The sequence below is a fragment of the Oncorhynchus clarkii genome, chromosome 13 (assembly GCF_045791955.1).
Source record: "Oncorhynchus clarkii lewisi isolate Uvic-CL-2024 chromosome 13, UVic_Ocla_1.0, whole genome shotgun sequence".
Taxonomy (NCBI): domain Eukaryota; kingdom Metazoa; phylum Chordata; class Actinopteri; order Salmoniformes; family Salmonidae; genus Oncorhynchus; species Oncorhynchus clarkii.
The window spans coordinates 51,203,654-51,227,607 of NC_092159.1; the positions used below are offsets into that span (position 1 = coordinate 51,203,654).

The following is a 23,954-nucleotide window of genomic DNA, read 5'->3' on the forward strand; positions in this document are numbered from 1 at the left end:
ATCAGTCAACTATTTAAAAAGCGAGTTTTATTCCGGAAGGCTTGACAATGAAACACAGTGGAGAGGAGACAACAGACACAGATTTAAATTGGACAGGTACTGTATTTACAGTAGGTTGCTAATCTTCTTCATCAGAGGGTGGCTGGTCTAGCATGGCTTGGTGTTTGGCGATCTTGGCTGCCAGCTCTGTGGAGAGAGAGAACATTTAGGGCTACTGCCTGGAGCTTATTAACTCCACTCAGCCACGGGCCTGAATATTCGAGCAGTGAGCTTTTTCTATTTGACTGACTATAGACGAGTCCTTTACCCGATTACATAATCTCTTGCCTGTCTACCAAAACTTCTTGCTCCGGCCAAACGCCACTGGACATGAATTTCTGGAGCCGAGTACCTCCCCTAAGATTCCTAGAATGGAAATACATTCTTGACTGTCTGATTGGGGCTAGAACACACATGGGTAAAGCAACATTTTAAAAATGTGTCATTGGTACTCTGGTTAGAGATTATCCAGTTGCTGATGACCTTGTTTTGTACAACACCACTCATTTTAGAGTCACAAACAACTTCAATGATTGTGGTCTCAGACTAAAGTATGTAGCGAACGATAGAGCTGAGGAATTCAGCTTGAGGAGTCAGGCAACATAAGCTCCATGGTTAACAAACTACTGTAGCTTTAGTTTTGTTTTCTTAGCTTAAAGTGATGCTTTGGTGGACCATCCAAGACCTAATGTTCATGCCATACCACTATGCTGACCATGGTAATTGAGATGCATTATCCTCACCTTTAGCTGGGTTGAAGACGCCGTTGGTCTGGACGTTACATACATAGCAGCGCTGGGACTTGCGGTAGTGCTGAAGAGCACAGGTCTCACAGAAGTAGTGCCGACACCTGCGGGAGACAAGACATGAGTGGTTTGATTAGCTGGAAGTTTCTCTACACACAATTAATGGTGAATGAGTTCTTAAGGAGCATTGTCTTACTTGGTGATGACGGGGTTCTTAAAGGACTCTCGGCAGATGAAGCATTTGAAGGGCATGTCCTCCTCGTCACTGCTCACCTCGTAGTTCTCATCATCTACATACAGACCACACATTACTGAACAGCTGTATCACAACTCTCTAATCTGATTAATCTTAAATCTACACAGCCCTGTGTTTCTCCCCTGTTGTGAACTCACCGTTGGCCCCATAGCGCCCCTCGTCCAGCTCCCTCTCAATCTGCCAGCCATGTTTGTAGTCTGAACGGTCATGGAGGAACTTGCAGCTGTCTAAGGAGGGAAAATAAACTTGAAGAGACTTCCACAGTTGATTAATTCAAGTTGGGAAAGGAGGACCTATGCAAAGCTCGACATTGGGGGAGGCAACCTTCCAGCAAAGTCCTTACTCACCTCCAAAGCCACAGAAGCCAGTCTCTTTGTAGTCCTTACAGATGTCTGGCTGGTAGTCCCACCTCACTGTGGCTCTCAGGTGCTCTGGGGCCCGGATTGGGCCCTTCCTGACAAAAGAAAAGAGAACACTGATGATGCAAATACATAGCAAAAACAATCAAAACTTTCCCCAAGACATTTCAACTTTACTCTGTCACATAACATGCATCCACACCTGACCATGCCAGAGGATGCATTTCCCATGGTGGAGTCTTTGGGCTTGATGTGCTTTTTGTAGTTGTTCATTCCTCTGTAGATCTTATCATCCTCTTTACCGGTCAGCTCCTGGTGAGGGAGAGGATAGAGACCCTTATTAAGCATTTGCGGACCAACGCTGTCCCAATTTACAACAAAACTGGGGGAAGAATGCAAATGATACAATACTAAGACGTAGATACACGAAGGAATCAAAGTTCCTCCAACAAGAGACAGATGTCTTGCCTCCTGGATCTTCTGACTCCTCTCAAAGATGGCCTGTGCATCATTGTCCTTTGCTGTGTCCAGCTCATAGATTGCAGTTGCTCCCATGTCATCTGGCCCCTCTGGTTTCTATACACAGCGAAGGGAGGAGGACGTGATTGATAGCTTTATACGGGGCTGAGCAATAAAGGGGCAGGTAGGATATAAATACAAAACATTGTTAATAGATTAATTCATAGATTAATGGGTAGAGAGGTATTTTTCAAAATAACTCACCGCTGACCGGGTGGACTTGTAAGCGACAGTGACTTTCTTTCTTTCTTTCTCCTCGTCACTTTCAGCAGATGACACCTCCTCTCTCTCTACTTTTTTTGTCTGGGAAGAAGAGAAGAATGATTTCACACTATAAAAAAATGTTTCGTATAAAGACTGATTCGTTTGTAGTCAGCCATGCGACGTTACCCTTTGAATCATAGGGTTTGCTGAACCCGTCTTTTTTTCTTTTCTGACGACGGCATTCTTGTCTTCGTCACTGTTGCCATCTGACAATGGAGGCAATGAGGCAAGCATCAGCATGTGAGTGGGACATTTCCGTGTTTACAGTACTCGGCCACTTACACAATCATTTCCATGGCTTGGGTGTTTTATAGTTGGCAGTAGTTTTGTTTTTACTTAGCCTAATCTTAACGCCTTACTAAATAAACTTAAAATGTTAGCTAACTAGGTTAGTTCGCTACTATAGCTAGCTCGAGGACTATTACTAATAGCCATGGTTTTCATGCACAATGCAGTCTTTTTGTTAGCTTTTGAAACAACACTGAGCTGGACTCAAACACTGTAGCTCACCTTTATCGCTGTCACTGGCTTTTCTCTTCCGAGCGTTGCATTTTTTGGTAGATTTTTTAAATAGAAAAGTACAGGTTGCCTTGGGTTCCCCTGACTCCGCCATCTTTCATTCTGTTTACAAAAAAATGGTGACGTAAGGATTTTAGAGTGACCTCTAGCGTCGAGGAGTTTACAATCATTTGGCACAGTATTCCACCTTGTGGCCAATTATCTACAGTACAACATATGCAATTAAGTAGACTACATTTGCATTTATTTCATGCCAATTTCTAATTGTTTTATTGCATATTATTTGTAAGATATGTTGTGGCGCAACTAAATAATATCATTTTCTATAGTGTTATAAAACCGCAAAGCACATTATGATAAAATGTAGGATTATTAAATTATGGGATATTTTATGTAGGATAAATCAACATATGTGCATTGGGTATCTTGATACAGAGGGTATTTTAATTATACTCTATGTCTATTCACCCTGCCCAACTCGACCCTGCACAACTCCATCGTTGTGCGTCAACGTAGAGCCCACTAATTAAGCATCTCAGCTTCTCGCGGAGAAGTGAGGACACCGGAATATATGGCATAGGCCTGCGGAGGGAGGGGTCTTGGTGGTGCTGGGCTACCGGAAGGCTCCGTAGCGCTGCTGAATGGAATCCGGCTGTGTCCGAAAAGCAATGGCTATGGGTTTGACATCGAAAAAGGCATCTTCTCGGAGCGTCGGCGTGGAGCGAAAAAATCTCATCACCGTATGCAGGTAAACACAAGGGCGCAGAGGTTTCGTGTGGTTGGCACGTCATGTTAACCACACATATTAGTTAATGCATGCATGGAAATAAATGTGCAATGGCTTAGGCTACAATGTATTAAGCGTTCGAATAATTTGCGGCTGCAATAGTTAAGTGTTAGTGCCAGCTCTGTGTCCTGTGTTGTTTGTTCCCAATCATATATTCTCATAAGAAAACGAAAAGAAAAACAAAAGGCAACATATTTCACAGCTATGGGCACTGGTAGCCTATACATTAGGCTACTTGGGGAAATTTAAATGGATAAATGTTTTATGTTTTTTTTTTTATCTTGGTAAATAACGGTGAGAGCGAATCAGATAGGAATCTAAAAATAAACAGCCACATATGCGGTTTCACCTTGGTGGACACCCGGCTGTCTATGTCGGCCTATTTGAAAGGAAAGTGGATTCAATGGGGTGTGTGAGGCCTATGTTGGAGAGAGCATAGGTCCACCAGAATTCCCCAGGTCGGTGATGTCGCAATAACCTTCTTGGAACGAGGACATTATTTACCGCTTATAGAAATGCTGCTCCAAGATAATGACATCACAGTGAAATCGGATGTTTATTATGGGCATTGAATGCTGCTGTGCTGTACTCATTATGCACTAAAAACACCCAGAGGAATTTCACCCGGTGGCTCTCAGAAAAAGTATAGGCCTACAACATTTTTGCCAGCTCATCTATATCAGAGTAACTGATACCTACAGCTGATACTGCTGGTAATATAGCAGTCATACACCTGTGTCTGGTTGTCATGGGAATGCTATTTGATAACTTCTCCTTCACCTAGTTATGTTTTACCCAATGTAGGCTAATGTATCATCAGTGCTCCATCCTAGAATATTCCTATTTGTAAAGGCATAATTAATGTGAACACTTCATGATGATAAACATTTGTCATGTAAATTAATATAATATAATACTCTATTCAATTTTATATATATATATATATATATATATATATATATATATTTCAAGAGTGCATATGTGTTTTTGCAAAATACCCAATGTGTCTTGTCTCTGTGTCCTTATGCATCTATACTAGAGGTCGACCAATTCATCGGAATGGCCAATTAATTAGGGCCGATTTCAACATTCGGAAATCGGTATTTTTGGACACCGATTTGGCCAATTTTATTTATAAATTATTTTTTTACACCTTTTATTTAATATTTATTTAACTGGGCAAGTCAGTTAAGAACACGTTCTTATTTTCAATGATGGCCTAGGAACGGTGGGTTAACTGCCTCCTTCAGGAGCAGAATGACCGATTTTTACCTTGTCAGTTCGTGGATTCAATCTTGCAACCTTTCAGTTAACTAGTCCAACGCTCTAACCACCTGCTTCTCATTGCACTCCACGAGGAGACTGCCTGTTACGCGAATGCAATAAGCCAAGGTAAGTTGCTAGCTAGCATTAAACTTATCTTATAAAAAGCAATCAATCAATCATAATCACTAGTTAACTACACAAAGTTGATGATATTACTAGTTTATCTAGCGTGCATATAATCGATGCAGTGCGTATTCGCGAAAAAGGACTGTCCTTGCTCCAATGTGTACCTAACCATAAACATTAATGCCTTTCTTAAAATGAATACACAGAAGTATATATTTTTAAACCTGCATATTTAGCTAAAATAAATCCAGGTTAGCAGGCAATATTAACCAGGTGAAATTGTGTCACTTCTCTTGCGTTCATTGCACGCAGAGTCTGTGTATATGCAACAGTTTGGGCCACATAATTTGCCAGAATTTTACATAATTATGACATAACATTGAAGGTTGTGCAATGTAACAGGAATATTTAGGCTTATGGATGCCACCTGTTAGATAAAATACGGAACGGTTCCGTATTTCACTGAAAGAATAAACGTCTTGTTTTCGAGATGATAGTTTCCGGATTCGACCATATTAATGACCTAAGGCTCGTATTTCTGTGTGTTATTATGTTATAATTAAGTCTATGATTTGATAGAGCAGTCTGACTGAGCGATGGTAGGCACCAGCAGGCTCGTAAGCATTCATTCAAACAGCACTTTCGTGCGTTTTGCCAGCAGCTCTTTGTTGTTCTTCATGCATTGCGCTGTTTATGACTTCAAGTCTATCAACTCCCGAGATTAGGCTGGTGTAAGCGATGTGAAATGGCTCGCTAGTTAGTGGGGTGCGCGCTAATAGCGTTTCAAACGTCACTCGCTCTGAGTCTTCTAGTAGTTGTTTCCCTTGCTCTGCATGGGTAACGATGCTTCGAGGATGGCTGTTGTCGATGTGTTCCTGGTTCGAGCCCAGGTATGGGTGAGGAGAGGGACGGAAGCTATACTGTTACACTGGAAATACTAAAGTGCCTATAAGAACTTCCAATAGTCAAAGGTTAATGAAATACAAATGGTATAGAGGGAAATAGTCTTACAGTGCCTTGCGAAAGTATTCGGCCCCCTTGAACTTTGCGACCTTTTGACACATTTCAGGCTTCAAACATAAAGATATAAAACTGTATTTTTTTGTGAAGAATCAACAACAAGTGGGACACAATCATGAAGTGGAACGACATTTATTGGATATTTCAAACTTTTTTAACAAATCAAAAACTGAAAAATTGGGCGTGCAAAATTATTCAGCCCCCTTAAGTTAATACTTTGTAGCGCCACCTTTTGCTGCGATTACAGCTGTAAGTCGCTTGGGATATGTCTCTATCAGTTTTGCACATCGAGAGACTGAATTTTTTTCCCATTCCTCCTTGCAAAACAGCTCGAGCTCAGTGAGGTTGGATGGAGAGCATTTGTGAACAGCAGTTTTCAGTTCTTTCCACAGATTCTCGATTGGATTCAGGTCTGGACTTTTACTTGGCCATTCTAACACCTGGATATGTTTATTTTTGAACCATTCCATTGTAGATTTTGCTTTATGTTTTGGATCATTGTCTTGTTGGAAGACAAATCTCTGTCCCAGTCTCAGGTCTTTTGCAGACTCCATCAGGTTTTCTTCCAGAATGGTCCTGTATTTGGCTCCATCCATCTTCCCATCAATTTTAACCATCTTCCCTGTCCCTGCTGAAGAAAAGCAGGCCCAAACCATGATGCTGCCACCACCATGTTTGACAGTGGGGATGGTGTGTTCAGTGTGATGAGCTGTGTTGCTTTTACGCCAAACATAACGTTTTGCATTGTTGCCAAAAAGTTCAATTTTGGTTTCATCTGACCAGAGCACCTTCTTCCACATGTTTGGTGTGTCTCCCAGGTGGCTTGTGGCAAACTTTAAACAACACTTTTAATGGATATCTTTAAGAAATGGCTTTCTTCTTGCCACTCTTCCATAAAGGCCAGATTTGTAGCTGTAGATCTCTGCAGTTCATCCAGAGTGATCATGGGCCTCTTGGCTGCATCTCTGATCAGTCTTCTCCTTGTATGAGCTGAAAGTTTAGAGGGACGGCCAGGTCTTGGTAGATTTGCAGTGGTCTGATACTCCTTCCATTTCAATATTATCGCTTGCACAGTGCTCCTTGGGATGTTTAAAGCTTGGGAAATCTTTTTGTATCCAAATCCGGCTTTAAACTTCTTCACAACAGTATCTCGGACCTGCCTGGTGTGCATTTATACGGAGACTTGATTACACACAGGTGGATTGTATTTATCATCATTAGTCATTTAGGTCAACATTGGATCATTCAGAGATCCTCACTGAACTTCTGGAGAGAGTTTGCTGCACTGAAAGTAAAGGGGCTGAATAAATTTGCACGCCCAATTTTTCAGTTTTTGATTTGCTAAAAAAGTTTGAAATATCCAATAAATGTCGTTCCACTTCATGATTGTGTTCATGATTCTTGTTGTTGATTCTTCACAAAAAAATACAGTTTTATATCTTTATGTTTGAAGCCTGAAATGTGGCAAAAGGTCGCAAAGTTCAAGGGGGCCGAATACTTTCGCAAGGCACTGTATAATTTCAATAATAACTACAACCTAAAACTTCTTACCTGGGAATATTGAAGACTCATGTTAAAAGGAACCACCAGCTTTCATATGTTCCCATGTTCTGAGCAAGGAACTTAAACGTTAGCTTTCTTACATGGCACATATTGCACTTTTACTTTCTTCTCCAACACTTTGTTTTTGCATTATTTAAACCAAATTGAACATGTTTCATTATTTATTTGAGGCTAAATTGATTTTATTGATGTATTATATTAAGTTAAAATAAGTGTTCATTCAATATTGCTGTAATTGTCATTATTACAAATACATTTTTTTTTATCGGTATCGGCTTTTTTTTGGTCCTCCAATAATCGGTATCGGTGTTGAAAAATCATAGTCGGTCGACCTCTAATCTATACTGTAAGCTTCCTCCTCACTGTGTGTCCTCATCTCCGTCTGAGTCATCATGGTTTATATCCCTGTCTTCATATAAGGAGCTCCAGTAGAAACAGCAACTGGATTGTTGCCTCAGAAACGTGTGGGTCTGTGGACTGCAGCTTGTATGTTAGCAATGTGAATATATTATCTGTGGGCACCCTCATGATTAGACGTGAACCTATCAGACGAGGCTTGTATGTGTCCAGTGTGTGCTGTCACTCTGTGCAGCCAGGAGACCCATTGTCTTGCTGTGAGGGACACAACATTTTATCTCCTGAGGGAGGCATTGTTCTAAGGGGACCAACGGGAGTGACATCACTCAAGCTCCTGGTGCTCTCACTAAATAATTTCTAGACAAAAAAAATAGCAGAAAATGAGTTACGCATTCAATGTGGAGTGTTGGTAGGCTTATATGGTTCATTGTTACTAATCATGGATATCTTGCCATCCTTCCAATCCGATGACAATGACATTGGCCACATCCTCATGATATGACATGTTGAGTTTAGTGTTTGTTTGCTGCTTGGATAGAAGAATAGAGACAAATGAAAACTCCAGGAACACGATCAAGCACTTTTTTATTACAGCACCTCTCTGTTAAGGGTTCTGTCTGCATTTAGTGGAACATAGTGTAATAGAACACATATAACAGACATGGATCATGACTATAAATAAAGAATGTTTTCAAAGACACAGACTTCAGACTCCAGGAAGGATTAGCGAGAGAACAAAGAGACATTTGTTGCAGTTCGGTCATTTTTCATACACTGACCGTGCCAAGGACATTTTAATCCAAGACATTTAAAGAGACAGGCACAGGACACAAAACAAAACAAAAAATGTTCACAACAGTTTTTCATCAGTAATGCTAATCATACAGTTGTCTCCACTGGGAAAGACATGAATTACTTTTCAATGAGAGCTATGAATTAAGTTTATTGCAAGGGTAATACATGTATTCCCCAGGCTTTGAATATCTGAAAGCATCTGTGTCGATGTCAAGTCTACCTTTTGTATTGTGCAGTCTAAGATGTTGCTGTAAGTCAGAGAGGCCTCTTTTCCTGCCAGACAGACGTGTATAATACTTCCATGTGTCAGCCAATGACGGCCCTTGTCCCAGGTGGTGTTCAAGTTGACAAAGGTTGTGAATGTTTGTGACCTCAGGACCTCTGGCTGTGCATAGAGTCAAGCTGACGTTGTGTGTGTCTCATTGTGTAGGCAGGGCTACCAGCAGGGCAGAGCTGGGCAGCCTTGGGGCAAAGAATAGAGGGTGGATCTGTGCTCCAGACTAATGCCAAGAGTAATGGAGGGAGTCATGAAAAAGGTTTGACTGATATGGACACAGTTATCTTCAGATCATTAGCCATCCCTCCCAACGAAGCCCAAATTAGTGTTCAGTTAGCACACCAGCCCAAGCATGATCCTTCTTCTAACACTAGTGCATGTGTATATATTTTCAATTTGAATACAAAACATTTCCTCCACTATCACAACATACACAATTACCAGACATCGGCACACACAGATTAACATGTTTGGATTTCCTACTTTTCATTTTTTTTGGAAGTAAATCTTTGTTTTGAGGCCTATTTGTGTATGATAATAGAACATTTAGAGTTGTTCTTGATTACTGAATTTGAATCTGTTGACTGTGTCATTGACCCTTGGTGAAATGCTGGACCCAGTGCTTCATCCCCATGTCAATTTGTCATCAGGGATCATAATGGATTTTGCGAAAGTGGCATCACACTCCCATTCAAAGATCTTCCTCCAAGTCATTAACATTGTTGTTTTAGTGCTATATTAATATAGTAGGGTTCAGTAATACTAGTAGGCTTACTCTGTGATGGCACATCTCATGGGTTGGCCCTGTTTTCGGACACCAAAGCCAAGATATAGTGACTTCTAAAATGGAGTGATCTAATGTGTCAAAGTGACCTCCCCGTTACATCATGTTTCATCGACTGAACTTATTTTGATGACAGAGGTTTCCATGCACAGCAGTAGACAGTACAGTGACGGAAATCTGGAAATACTCTCAACATCACAGGAAAGTATTGTTGCTTCCCTGGGTCAAAGGTCTTAGGTCAATAGTTAAGTCAGCAGAGGTCATAGATATACAGTATGGTCCAGCTGGTAGTCTCCAAGTGGAAAAGTCTCATGTATTCATGTACTATTTTGATGTGTGTTTGAAAATGACTGAAGAAATCTCAGTTGGAACTTGGCACCATCAACTTTTCAAGTCCTGAGAAAAAAATAACTTTAGAAGGAGATACCACTCATGCCTTAAGCTGGCTTTCATTTATAAGTATTTACCATGGCCAGAATAAGAATAAAATGTCAAGAATAAAATAAATGTCTTACATAACAGTATAGCTGTTGCTATGGGCTACATATGTTTTTAAAACATGGCGGGACCAGAGTGTCATCTACTTGGTTCATCTGAGAGAAACGGACTGTACCAATAGCTGCTATTTTACCTTATTGAAAAGAGGCCAAACCAGGAGAAACAGCTATCACTAGGGAATCTTGTTACAGGCCAGTTGATCTATTACTTTGTTGCATATTCTGGCCTAAGAGCTCTCATGACGAGGTCCATGACTGGATGAACACTGTTGGTGCCAACACGTTGAACCTAAGAAAACAACATAAATAAGATAGTTAACGATTTGGAGGTCCTACCCTATTGCACCCGTGCTCCCTGTAAATAAAAGTGGATGAGATGAGAAGGAAGAGCAAGTCATCTTTTGAGTGTTAAAGCCTTCAATTGTTTTGGGTGTGGCTGGGGAGAATGTGCCATTACTGTCTCTGTTGCAATATCCTGAAGAGGACATATAAAGTGGGACCAGCTGCACAATGATTGTAAAGTACTTTGAAACTTGAATGTGGGTTCTGTGAGGGACTGTACAGTATGGTTGCTCACTCTGAGTGTGTCCTTTCTTGTGTTAAACAATGGCAAAGCACCACAAATGGTCCCACTCTTCACCCCTCTCACTCTCTCTCTCTCTCTACCCCCCTCCTTCCCCCCTCTCTCGCTCTCTCTCTCTCTCTCTCTCTCTCAGCCTCAGGGTTCCACTGCTCTACATTTTTCCTCATAAAAACTGTTCTCATCCACTCAGAAGTTGCTGTCCCATTGTTCATTGTGCACATTAAAGCAGCACTCGGAGCCTGCCATCCTAGAATAACAAATTTTCACCTTAATATTGGTGTTCTTTTCAGCCTGATTATCCTCTTGTTTTCACATATTTCTAGCATATTATTGCACAAATGACCTCTGCCTTACTAAACATAAGCAAGGTTCATTGGCATTGCAATGTGAACGTTACCAGCAGGACCAAACACTTAACATTCCAGTATAGATCACTTGAACCTTGCCCCACCTACCTCCTATTACCATAACTACTGTCTGTGACATACTATATCCTTCATATCACATCCCCTCATCATGTTCATTATTATGAATTATGCCTTCAGTTCTTCCCAGCCCAGCACCTCTATTTTTCTACTCCTCCAAATGCACATACACTGGCCATGAGACACCCTGCCTGGTTCCTCATTCCCTTCACATTCACTTCACTGAGATGTGAGGCACACCCTTCCAGCTATCGATATTGCCTGATGTGACACATTATTTTGGTCATAACGTTTGTAATCTCTCCGTCAGCGCAGAATTAGTTGATTTATTTATCTCCTCCCATGATATTGCATGGCGCATAGACACAGGGCTTGCATCTCCTCCCCTGGCTGAGCTCATCTTCCCTATGGGAGGGATCCTCCAGGTGCACACACACCCAGTAGAGAATCTGAAACACACCATCAGACAGACAGTGTTCACTTCACATGGCCGTGGCCAGGGAGGAATCCTCCAGTGTCAGCTGATCCTGCTGGTTAGGCCAAGACTGGAGAGAGGAGAGGAGAGGGGAGGAGAGGGGAGGGGGGCGATGAGGGAGAGAGTCAGACAAAGTGGGGAAGAGATAATCACAATTTTGAGAGCTGTCAATCCTAATCTTCTGAGATTATTTTGGACAAATTAGAGAACCCTGATCCTAAATTGTATTGTAAATGAAGCACAACTGAACGTAAGTACAGTAGGAAAGGTAGCAAAAAGAACAAGAGGATGTTTGAAGAGAGCTGAGAGTGGGTTTGGCTGGAATCCAAGAGGAGTGAGAGGGAGCACAAAAGATGTTTGTTTTAAGCCGGGCAGTTGTTTTTCAGTGACAAATCGTACCAAGTGTATCTTGCTGTGGCACTCAATCCATTAGCATTTAAGTCATAGCTGTTATTACTGCTCTAACTCCCCTTCATATCGAGAGACATGATCAATTTCTAATCATTCAACCATAGTATTAGATTCTGATGTTGTAATCACATAAACTGATTTTACTGATAATCAGAGATGACCATCTTGCTAACTATGGATTTCCTTGACATATCAGTACTGCAGAAATACCTAAAGTGCCTAATTGTCATAGAATATTGCAACAATGTAGCAGGCCAAATGTTCTCAAAGTTTTGTTCTAGGCAACTGAATAGGGTGTCCAACAATAACATGTACAACAGACATTGACTTCTGCACAACACATAACTCACCTGGAATCATGGGTAGAGTAGAACACATCTAAGAATTCTAAAACCACTGACCTGTTTCCTTGATAAAATCCTGTTTGATCAAAACAGTAAAATGGTCCAAAGCAAAATAATCCAGTGTTTTAGAAGTCCGTCTAGATATAGCCTGTATAGATGTTGCGGTGATGTCCTTATGTCCCATGTGATGGTGTTGTTGTATGTTGTCTTTACGTTTTGTTGAGTTAGCCACCAGTCCCTCCACCCAATGATGTCCCCTCTCATCTAGAGGGTCTTGCGTTTGGCGAAAAAGGCTTTTCGAAACGAGGTGGTGGTGGTGCCCCTGCTGAAGGAGGCATTGCCCATAGTGAGCTTGGTCTTGGCACTGGCGATGGTGGAGGCGCCCAGAGAAGTGGTCTTCTTGCCCCTGGTGATAGACGAGTTGCCCACAGTGAGCTTGGTCTTGCCCCTCTTGATAGTGGTGTTTCCCAGGGAGAGGGCCGTCTTTCCCTCGGTGATGCTGGTGTTGCCCATTGAGAAGAAGGTTGAATTCCTGACCCTGCTGAGGTGGTGGATTTGGGGGTTCACTTGGCGCGACACATTGTACGCTCATGCAGCACACCAAGCTCAGTAAAGCTTGGTTGTGATAGTAACAGTAACGAGAGTCCAGAGTAGACCAGAATGCTAAGCGTGGATAGTGCTACCCCCGTGTCACATAATGCCTTCGTTGAGCTTATAGACGTGGGCTCTGGAAGGCCACATACCACCCATGTGTCCCTGTGATTGGACAGAGGCAGCCGTAGGTGGCTGTAGCCTATCTGAGGGCTTGGTACAGTGGAACGATTGTCCCATCACCACCACGACGCGGCTGAAGGAGACATTGTTGCCCAGAGGACAATATGTGGTGACATCACTTGATCCAGCGGCATTGTTGGCTGTATCCCCTGATTGTAAATCCTTAGTTCTGTGTGAAGCTGTATAGAACATGTGCATTGTGAAACATATCATGTGAGACATTATTATTATTATATAGGCAAGGATGTTGACGTAAGTTCATGTTTTCCATCAATGACCTATGACCGCTCTTCTCAAATGTGCAATGTGGCTTCAGTCTCCAATATGGGTGTGGCTCTTAGGATTTTTCCAAGTGTCTGTGTCCATAAAATGGTCTATTCCATCTAGAGATGATCAGATCATCTTCTATTCCATTTGTCTATGGTCCTTGTCCTTAAGTATGAAAATAATTCATTATTCCACTTCAGGACAGTACATATCATTTTGTTTCCTAGCACTTGTATGTTATATAATATGTCAAATTTGCAAACAAACAAAATCAAGCCAAGCAGTGTTGAAGCAGTTATTTTATAAGCATCAGGTTACATCAATCAATCAGTTATGACAGACACATTTCCATCAGGTTACATCAGTCAATGAGTTATGACAGACACATTTCCTAGTTTAAGACCGTCCTTTATAAACTGAACATAGCATAGTTATTGTAATGTGTTCAACCTTGAAACAGACCAATTTAATCAGTATGCAATTGTTGTATAACAAATGGGGACATTTAAACTGTATTTTTGCTTCAGAGAATTACCATTGAGGTTCTCTGTTGAACAGCACACTGATGATGACACATGCTCTGTCCAGTGTCTCCACATACACCACACACAGCTGTGTCCTCCTGCCTCCCTCCCTGCCAACACACCACCAACCTCATCTCCTCCATCACGCATCTGAATATCTGATTTCAAGCCTGTTAGATCCGTAACACATCCGAACAATACTCTCATCATGTGGGATTCATTTTGAAAGACATGCTCAATGTTTCTCTTCGAAAACATGAATGCTTCATTGACACTCGAGCTGCAGAATGCTGCACATTGATCAGACACATGGAATAATTGATTACAAATGGACATGATTTAAGCTACTACTGACCTGCTGAAACTGAGCAGATTAAAGTCCCTCTGTTTTGAGTGAAACCGTATACAAAAATCACAGGTGGAAATCCCAGTAGATGTTCCGTGTAGTTTGTCTGCCCCTAGTGAGGCTGGATTTGACCACAGACACAGACTTCTCTCCATGGGTGAAGGTGAGAGTGGTCAGAGAGCTGGTGGTCTGGTCTCGTGTCACGGAGGTCTTTCCCATGGTCACAGTGATCTTTCCCAGGGTAGCGGTGGTTCTGCTCCACGAGACTGAGGACTTGCCCCAGGAGATGGCGTACTTAGTCTTCAGAATCAAGATCCTGCCCTTAGTGAAGCTAGTCTTGCTGGACAGGAAGGTGACTTTCCACTCCTCCTCTTCAGTCAAGTATTTTTTTGACGTCCTGGTTGCTTTGGGAGTCTTGGACCTGGCGTCTGAGCTCCTGTCCATTTATTCTAGGTGGTCCTGCGCTTTGGCATCAGAGCCTTCCGGAAGGAGGTGGTGGTGGTTCCCCTGGTGAAACTAGCTCCGCCAAGAGCTACTGTGGTCTTCTCCCTACTGATGGTGGAGTCCCCCATGGAGGTGGTGGTCACTCCTCTGGAGACGGAGGTGTTGCCCATCGCGACCGTGGTCTTGCCCCTGGCTATGGAAGTTTTGCCCACTGCCAGGGCAGTCTTGCCCTCGGTGATGCTAGTGTTTCCCATGGAACAAGAGGCAGTCAGCCCTAGTCTGTGCCTGGACTCTCTCTTAGCTTACACGCAGCAGGCACAGCATAGCCTCTTGCGCTTAGCTCTCAGTGGGATGTGCAGTGAAATCTTGAGGTCATCAACCAAACTAAATCAGTGGCTACAGCTGTCCTAAATAGATCAGACCACCGTGTATAGAGAGGGGGGGGGGGGTATTTGGTCATCCTCTGATGCCGGCTGGTTCCTTACAGGGATCAGACCAAGGGACGGACAGGACCTGGAAGCCCATACTGAACAAAGGCTGCCACGCCGACAACCGTGTCATCTGCCATTGGTTGAGACAAGGGGGTTAATTGTGTTTGTCACGGACACTTTGCGGAGCATCTGAAGGGGGACATTGTGTTGCACACAAGACAATTGGGGGTGACCTCAGATGCATTCGATGGCATTTCTCCCAAAGAACTAATCTCAGCTATTGTTTAGCACAAGTCAAGTACAGTACTACATTTGTCTCTGCCTGTCTGCTTCTACTGTTGTTTTTTACATGATTTCTTTACTTTCAACATACTGTACCTCTTTGCTACTTGCATTTTTATTGCATATATAATAGTTTCGCAAATACGTACTTAGTTATCTTGTTTGTTTCTCATTCCTCTGTCTCTCTCTTCTCCTCTTTTTAGATTCTCGGTGAAGACACTCCTGGAAAAGTACACAGCCGAGCCCATCGATGACTCATCCGAGGAGTTTGTCAACTTCGCTGCAATCTTGGAACACATCCTCAGCCACCGCTTCAAAGGTAACATGGCAGGTACAGGACATGGAAGTGTCCATCAGTCTCTCAGTCTTCTAACTCAGGATACGGAAGCCTCAAGGCTTACCCTAGTTTCAAATGTTACTATTTACCTATTTACATAATATGTATAATGTCACACATACAGTGGGGCAAAAAAGTATTTAGTCAGCCACCAATTGTGCAAGTTCTCCCACTTAAAAAGATGAGAGAGGCCTGTCATTTTCATCATATGTACACTTCAACTATGACAGACAAAATGAGAAAAAAAAATTCCAGAAAATCACATTGTAGGATTTTTAATTAATTTATTTGCAAATTATGGTGGAAAATAAGTATTTGGTCACCTACAAACAAGCAAGATTTCTGGCTCTCACAGACCTGTAACTTCTTCTTTTAAGAGGCTCCTCTGTCCTCCACTCGTTACCTGTATTAATGGCACCTGTTTGAACTTGTTATCAGTATAAAAGACACCTGTCCACAACCTCAAACAGTCACACTCCAAACTCCACTATGGCCAAGACCAAAGAGCTGTAAAAGGACACCAGAAACAAAATTGTAGACCTGCACCAGGCTGGGAAGACTGAATCTGCAATAGGTAAGCAGCTTGGTTTGAAGAAATCAACTGTGGGAGCAATTATTAGGAAATGGAAGACATACAAGACCACTGATAATCTCTCTCGATCTGGGGCTCCACGCAAGATCTCACCCCGTGGGGTCAAAATGATCACAAATCCCAGAACCACACGGGGGGACCTAGTGAATGACCTGCAGAGAGCTGGGACCAAAGTAACAAAGCCTACCATCAGTAATACACTACGCCGCCAGGGACTCAAATCCTGCAGTGCCAGACGTGTCCCCCTGCTTAAGCCAGTACATGTCCAGGCCCGTCTGAAGTTTGCTAGAGAGCATTTGGATGATCCAGAAGAAGATTGGGAGAATGTCATATGGTCAGAGGAAACCAAAATATAACTTTTTGGTAAAACCTCAACTTGTCGTGTTTGGAGGACAAAGAATGCTGAGTTGCATCCAAAGAACACCATACCTACTGTGAAGCATGGGGGTGGATGCATCATGCTTTGGGGCTGTTTTTCTGCAAAGGGACCAGGACGACTGATCCGTGTAGAGGAAAGAATGAATGGGGTAATGTATCGTGAGATTTTGAGTGAACCTCCTATCAGCAAGGGCATTGAAGATGATACGTGGCTGGGTCTTTCAGCATGACAATGATCCCAAACACACCGCCCGGGCAACGAAGGAGTGGCTTCGTAAGAAGCATTTCAAGGTCCTGGAGTGGCCTAGCCAGTCTCCAGATCTCAACCCCATAGAAAATCTTTGGAGGGAGTTGAAAGTCCGTGTTGCCCAGCAACAGCCCCAAAACATCACTGCTCTAGAGGAGATCTGCATGGAGGAATGGGCCAAAATACCAGCAAGTGTGTGAAAACCTTGTGAAGACTTACAGAAAACATTTGACCTCTGTCATTGCCAACAAAGGGTATATAACAAAGTATTGAGATAACCTTTTGTTATTGACCAAATACTTATTTTCCACCATAATTTGTAAATAAATTCATAAATGTGATTTTCTGGATATTCTTCTCTCATTTTGTCTGTCATAGTTGAAGTGTACCTATGATGAAAATTACAGGCCTCTCTCATCATTTTAAGTGGGAGAACTTGCACAATTGGTGGCTGACTAAATACTTTTTTGCCCCACTGTATAATAGGCAAATGTGATGACTTTTACATGAGCTCATGGCATGCCCATCTGTTTTGACTGAGTTAAAGTGCTGGATGCAAAGCCAATCTGCTGTGTTGCGTTGAGCGACAGGGACACTGTGTGGGCTGATGTAGGAGATGGGAGTCAATGTCAGTGTTTTATCTTTGGACCAGGTCCAGGAAGCTGGTTCATCTCAGATGGCCAGCGAAGTTTCTGGGACTACATCCGGCTGGCATGCAGCAAGGTGCAGAACAACTGCATCGCCAGCATCGAAAACATTGAGAACATCAGCACCTCACGAGCCAAGGCAAGGACTGGGATCGTGTGTGTGTGTCACTAGATCAAAAAATCCCTTAGCTGGCACTCACGCCCTCGTTCCCACTGACCCCCCCCCCCCCCCCCCCCTTTCGTTCTCTTTTTCTCTTTCTCTCCTTCCATTGTTTCCTGCAGGGTCGGGCATGGATCCGTGTGGCGCTGATGGAGAAGCGTCTGTCAGAGTATGTGGCTACAGCCCTGAGGGACACACGGACAACCAGGTCAGATATACCACAAAATAGTATCCCATCTAGCCTATTAACTGCCAAGCTACGTTAGAAACAACATGCAAAACATAACTAATCATAAGGCTTTGCACTGCAGGAGGTTCTATGATGACGGAGCCATCATACTGAGAGAGGAGGCCACTGTTCTGACAGGCATGCTCATTGGCCTCAGTGCCATAGACTTCAGGTGAGGCAGCATTACTCAGGCCTGCAGAATCATAGCATTATTATTTGTTACATTGTTATCTTAAAGTTCACAATTCTTTCTCTGTCCAGTTTTTGCTTGAAGGGGGAGGCGCTGGATGGTAAGTCCCCTGCTGTGATTGACTTCACACCTTACCTGAAGTTCACTCAGAGGTGAGACAACCACATGCCCACTTCGTGAATATATGTCATACTGGTCAGTAACTTAGTCATACCCATAGATATGACTATAAGCGGTGTGTAACTCCCCTGCTATATGTCCCCTGCTTACAGCTATGACTACCTGAGTGATGAGGATGACCGGTGCAGTGTGGACAGCAGTGCCAGTGATGAAAGTGTCCCAGAACACCCATACATCCCCCTGGTCACCGACGAGGAGAGCTGGAGGAACAAGTGTCGCAAGATGGAGCAGAGGTTTAAGATTGTGTATGCACAGAAGGTGACCTTTTGACCTCCTGATAACCTTACATTCCTAAAGACATGGGGCATAGAATATCTTCCAGCTTTTCAGGTCTCTCCAGAGATGTTTCATCGGGTTCAAGTCCGGGCTCTAGCTGGGCCACTCAAGGACATTTCAAGACTTGTCCCCGAAGCCACTCCTGCGTTGTCTTGGCAGTGTGCTTAGGGTTGTTGTCCTGTTGGAAGGTGAACCTTCACCCCAGTCTGAGATCCTGAGCGCTCTGTAGCAGGTTTTCATCAAGGATATCTCTGTACTTTTCTCTGTTCATATTTCCCTCAATCCTGTGCAGTCTCCCTGTCCCTGCCTTTGAAAAACATCCCCACAGCATGATGCTGCCACCACCATGCTTCACAGTAGGGATGGTGCCAGGTTTCCTCCAGATGTAACGCTTGGCATTCAGACCTAAAGAGTTCAATCTTGGTTTCATCAGACCAGATAATCTTGTTTCTCATGGTCTGAGAGTCTTTAGGTGACTTTTGGCAAATTCCAAGTGGACTTTCATGTGCCTTTTACTGAGGAGTGGCTTCCATCTGGCCACTCAACCATAAAGGCCTGATTGGTAAAGTGCTGCAGAGATGGTTGTCCTTATGGAAGAGTCTTGGTGGTTCTAAACTTCTTCATTTTAAGAATGATGGAAGCCACTGTGTTTTTGGGGGGCCTTTAATGCTGCAGACATGTTTTGGTACACTTTCCCAGATCTGTGCCTCAACACAATCCTGTCTCTGAGCTCTACGGACAATTCCTTCGACCTCATGGCTTGGTTTTTGCTCTGCACCGTCAACTGTGGGACTTTATATAGACAGGTGTGATCCTTTCCAAATCATGTCCAATCAATTGAATTTACGACCGGTGGAAACCAATCAAGTTGTAGAAACATCTCAAGGATGATCAATGGAAACAGAATGCATCTGAGCTCGAGCTCGAGTTTCATAGTAAAGGGTCTGAATATTTATGTAAATAAGGTATTTCAGTTTTTAAGATTGCCTACATTTTCTAAAATGTGTCATTATGGGGTATTGTGTGTAAATTGATGAGGAATATATTTGATTTGAACCATTTTAGAATAAGGCTGTAACGTAACAAAATGTGGAAAAAGTCAAGGGGTCTGAATACTTTCCGAAGGCACTGTATATAGAGTAATAATGATGTACTTTTGGGGTATGCAGAACAGTCTAACTGTGTGTCTGCGTCTGGGTCTGTGTCTGTGATGCAGGGCTACCTGGAGGAGCTGGTGCGTCTGCGGGAGTCCCAGCTGAAGAACGTGGAGACGGAGAACAAGAAGCTGAGTGCCAGGCTGGACGAGCTCAGAGTCCAGAGCCTGCAGGAGAAGAAGGAGCTGGAGTCCATCATACTGGAGCTGCAGGCACAACTGTGAGAGCAGTATACAAATGCACACACACTAGTATACATTGACGGGGACACATAAAACATCATAAACAGACACACACAAATGCAGTACATCACATATCAGATGATGTTAAGAGTTAATCACAAGCGTGTTCCTTCCAGCACTGCCCTCATCCCCTGTGATTCCTCCCACCTGACTAAGGATCTGTCCATCCCTCTGGTCAACCAGTGGCCCTCCATACGAGGCTACAACAACCAGGGGGACGTCAAGCTCTTCCGCAGGTATATCTACTGAATGAGTGTGTGTGTATATGTGCATGTGTGTGATTTTGTGATACTGTACATTTTAAAGCTGCAATATGTAACTTTTTGGGCGACCCCAAACAAATTCACAAAGAAATGGGTGATATAGACATGTCATTCTCATTGAAAGGAAGTATAAGAAGTGTATATCTGTTCTATGTGTGGTATTTCTATGCTTCCCGTTCTTAAGTTTAATTTTTGCATCTTTTACTTTCGGTTTTGTACAGCGTCTTCAAACAGCTGGTTTTGTACAGCGTCTTCAAACAGCTGGTTTTAGTCATGGAAAATATATTTCACAGCGGTTTAGATGGTACAATGATTCTCTACACTATACTTGTTTTGTCACATAAACTAAAATTAGGCAAACTATTATAATTTTAGCAAACAGGAAATTTCGAAGCGATTTCTACACAGATGTTATTGTAACCGTATTTCATGATGTCACTCATCTCATCCCTTCAGGAGAAGCTTCCACAGTTTGGAGCAGCTCTCAGCTGACTTCAGTCTGAACTCTGATTCCCAGAAGACCGATGGGCAACAGAACGGAGATACAGGTTGGTGCTCAACAGATAAATGTACATTATACAAATGCACAGCAATGCATACTGATGCTGCAGAAATATGTGAACCAGTCATCCACTGTCATACATGCATCAACACAAAACCACACAGAAACAGAAACCCACTTAGAAGAATGCATCCACATGTCCTCACAAGCGCACACATACAAAGTCATGTTTGAACAGTGTCTATGGTGTATTTTGTGTGGGTGTTTAAGTTATGCTGATAGACAAAGTGTGCTTTAGGGACAGAGTTTTATTGTGTTTTGTCTATTCTCTCCTCTGTAGGAAAAGACTACACCCCTTCTATGCGGGGTCTCTGTGGCTCTCTGGCCTCTCTCCCCAGCTGCAAGTCCATGTCTAGCCTCAAGTCCAGTGAGTGTCTGGTCAACATCAGCATGGAACCCAGCCCTGCACTCTCCCCCAGCTAGGGGGCGCCATGCCAACAGAGCTCTGTCTGCCCAGCGCAAAGCCAACAACCAACCAACCCCAACCGCCTGCCTCAACCTGGAGACACTCAATAGATCATGAACATCTACCTACCTACTGTCACTATTAACACAGTTACCAACAAAACCCTTTTTCAACCAAACCCTTCTCCACTCAACCCACTGCTTCATGTCTGCAAAGATTAGAGGGGGAAAAGCTCTTCAATATTTCTGGATTTTTGTGTCGATTAAATTAAAGTTATAATGAAACTAAAAGGATCCTAGTTCGTCTGTGCCCCTCCTCACCCACACCCTCTCTCATATCCTCACACTGTCCATCCTGTTCTTTCACTGTTGTGTGTGTGAATTCCTATGTCAAAATGTTGGCCTGTATTTAATGCCTTTTGGACATATCTAACTAGCGTAATTCAAAGCTACAAAACTATCCAAAAGCATATTTATTTATCTATTTAAATTCTCCTCTCCTCTAGACCTCCTTATCCAACTCTTTCTCTGCACCTGACACATCTGGTCATTGTACTGTCTGTCCCAGCCCTGCCTCAGCCTATACTATCCTCTTGCCTGCCTGTCAAAATGACAGACAAACTGGAATGACGCACTTGCGATTAAGTCAGAACACTTGGAGGAGAAGGCTGAACTGAATTCTAACAAAAACATCAGCTATTCTTAGGTGTTTGAGTGGCTGCAGGTTGAGTGTTGCTAACATAGTGGCTAGATGTGTATTTGATGCATGTGGCTGAATGATATTGGCATTGTTCCTCCATTGTACTGGGTTTTGGATGGCCTGAATCTCCAAATCATTGACCTGCTTGAGTAATCAGACATTACTGTTTCAGTATGTGTTCATGTGTGCAGCAATTGGTTACGTCTGTCTATCAACAGTTTTGTTGTCACGTTGCTTTTTATATTTTGTTGATGAATCTGATTTTATAAATCAAGTGTGCTGTTATTTTTACACATGCATATTTGGTTATTTTTGTTCAATGACCTATGCTATTAGTTGCAATAAACTGCCTTATTTTTGTTATGTCAATCCCTTTTCAGTGAGTAGTTTTTTCTCTGCAAGGGGTGTAAATGTTATTAAAGTATGTTTACCCTGAACTACTCCATTGGTTTCAACAGTATACATCTGTAATACTCATGTTGATTTTCTACTAACAAAAGGATTCCATTTAAGCAGCCCGTGATTAGTTGAGACAAGTATGTTAGTAAGCTATTGGGCCAAGAAAAAAGTAATTGATTTCAGTACATTGTGCTGCAAACCTGCAGGATATGATTAAATGCACAGAAATAGAATGGACAAATCATTGTCTTGAATGTGGATACCTTTCTATTCAATATATTTCTATGCATTTAATCCTGTACGAAAGGTGAAATCCAGATGGATAATTTTTGATAAATTGGGCCCAGGATTGTGTCCAAGGTGCTCTATGGCACCATCTAGTGGTCCATTTACTGTGTCCCCAATCAATCAATTGGTGGGCAGTGTGTCTGCAGGGGTGGTGTCCAATTAACCGTCACATCAGGTCATTGTTCTGTTTCTGGAAGGCAGAGGTTTGGTATGTTTGATAGAACTTTGTAAAAACCAAATGTAAGATTTAGGATTGATTTGCATGTCTATGCATGTTGGTAATGGGACATTTAGATCACTAAATTCACATTTAGTTTAGAGTGATTAACACTATGCTTAGCATAATTATATTTTCCCTTTTTGTAATACACATGACTTCCAGTGTTTGTGACACTCAAGGTGTGGGTTGATGGTCAATAGACTTATGTTATGGATTATTATCATATCTGTTGATAGTGGGTGATGCCAGACGATTTACAAGGACACACTTATTATTCACTGTAGTATTGTATTTATGACACTGTGACTCTGTAGCAGCTGACCAAGTCACTGCCTTCTGTTTTGACAAACTACAAGCTTCTTGGGCTGGTGTTTCCATAGCTGAATAAATCAGACTTTTATACCAATTCTTGGTATACAGTCTGAAGCAAAGCACTGCAGAATCGTGGTAATGTTCCTTACAAGCCAGAATGTTGAAAATGACATTTGAACTTACTCTATTGGTTGTCCGTGCAGTTGGTCCTTCAGCTGTTGGAAATTTGAGAGAAAATATCCATGGGAAAGTATTGTTTACTCAGCTTTTTAGCGCACCGGTACTGAAGTAGACATTTCTAGCACTTGGCACAAAACCATGTAAACACCTTGAATTATGTGTGCATGTACTTCCATCTTGTGTGTTCCGTCAGGAGAAAACACATCTTGATTGCCACACACAGAGCCATGTTTTGAAGTCTGTTTAATACTTTCCTGTGGATATTTTGTCATATTCTGACTAGCTGAACGACCAACACCCAGGACAATCATCAGAGTACGTTCCAGTAATTGTATTCAACATTCTTGACAGACGAGGGACATTTAGTTTTGCCTACACAATTGAAGGCCCACGTTTGTGACAAGAACATTTGGTGCTGTCTGATTACTATATAAGGGCCAGTCTCCAAGATGTCAGTTAGACATTTTCTGTGCTGGATGTGTCTCCTTGTTGCAACTTCTTATAAACCAGATT

The 23,954-nt window shown here is 42.5% G+C and overlaps 3 protein-coding genes across 6 annotated transcripts; 1 reads left to right on the plus strand and 2 right to left on the minus strand.

Annotated features, from left to right (window-relative positions):
* Positions 1-12: 12 nt before the first annotated feature.
* On the minus strand, positions 13-2,818 carry LOC139365030 (E3 ubiquitin-protein ligase RNF113A-like). Its single transcript, XM_071102350.1, has 10 exons — positions 2,694-2,818; positions 2,310-2,389; positions 2,124-2,222; positions 1,869-1,976; positions 1,603-1,712; positions 1,389-1,495; positions 1,179-1,268; positions 982-1,075; positions 783-889; positions 13-186 (listed from the first exon to the last, which is right to left on the minus strand). Exons 1-10 carry the CDS (start codon positions 2,794-2,796, stop codon positions 119-121), a joined length of 966 nt encoding a protein of 321 aa, XP_070958451.1. The 5' UTR covers positions 2,797-2,818; the 3' UTR covers positions 13-118.
* On the plus strand, positions 2,392-22,411 carry LOC139365028 (RUN domain-containing protein 3A-like). 2 transcript variants are annotated; one of them, XM_071102340.1, is made up of 12 exons: positions 2,392-2,423; positions 3,219-3,450; positions 15,684-15,799; positions 17,687-17,820; positions 17,964-18,049; positions 18,153-18,242; positions 18,332-18,412; positions 18,533-18,698; positions 19,933-20,090; positions 20,229-20,348; positions 20,832-20,923; positions 21,218-22,411. In XM_071102340.1, the coding sequence occupies exons 2-12, from the start codon at positions 3,344-3,346 to the stop codon at positions 21,358-21,360; spliced, it is 1,293 nt and encodes a 430-aa protein (XP_070958441.1). In that variant the 5' UTR covers positions 2,392-2,423; positions 3,219-3,343; the 3' UTR covers positions 21,361-22,411. The 2 variants fall into 2 exon arrangements, with proteins under 2 accessions (XP_070958441.1, XP_070958440.1); XM_071102339.1 differs by lacking the exon at positions 2,392-2,423 and having other exon boundaries at positions 2,805-3,450.
* On the minus strand, positions 8,390-13,073 carry LOC139365032 (autotransporter adhesin UpaG-like). Of its 3 annotated transcripts, XM_071102353.1 has the most exons (3): positions 12,470-13,073; positions 11,643-11,727; positions 8,390-10,463 (listed from the first exon to the last, which is right to left on the minus strand). In XM_071102353.1, the coding sequence occupies exon 1, from the start codon at positions 12,923-12,925 to the stop codon at positions 12,677-12,679; it is 249 nt and encodes an 82-aa protein (XP_070958454.1). In that variant the 5' UTR covers positions 12,926-13,073; the 3' UTR covers positions 8,390-10,463; positions 11,643-11,727; positions 12,470-12,676. The 3 variants fall into 3 exon arrangements, with proteins under 3 accessions (XP_070958454.1, XP_070958453.1, XP_070958452.1); XM_071102352.1 differs by lacking the exon at positions 11,643-11,727; XM_071102351.1 differs by having other exon boundaries at positions 8,390-11,727.
* Positions 22,412-23,954: the final 1,543 nt, after the last annotated feature.

Bases quoted from the DNA above. Each gene is read 5' to 3' on its own strand.
- LOC139365030 (XM_071102350.1), bottom strand. From the start codon at position 2,796: ATGGCGGAGTCAGGGGAACCCAAGGCAACCTGTACTTTTCTATTTAAA. The intron at 2,390-2,693 runs GTGAGCTACAGT...CTCCATTGTCAG, and splicing joins AGCCAGTGACAGCGATAAAG to ATGGCAACAGTGACGAAGAC. The intron at 1,977-2,123 runs GTGAGTTATTTT...CGCTGTGTATAG, and splicing joins ACAAGTCCACCCGGTCAGCG to AAACCAGAGGGGCCAGATGA.
- LOC139365032 (XM_071102352.1), bottom strand. From the start codon at position 12,925: ATGGGCAACACCAGCATCACCGAGGGAAAGACGGCCCTCTCCCTGGGA.
- LOC139365028 (XM_071102340.1), top strand. From the start codon at position 3,344: ATGGAATCCGGCTGTGTCCGAAAAGCAATGGCTATGGGTTTGACATCG. The intron at 18,050-18,152 runs GTCAGATATACC...TTTGCACTGCAG, and splicing joins AGGGACACACGGACAACCAG to GAGGTTCTATGATGACGGAG. The intron at 18,243-18,331 runs GTGAGGCAGCAT...TTCTCTGTCCAG, and splicing joins CTCAGTGCCATAGACTTCAG to TTTTTGCTTGAAGGGGGAGG.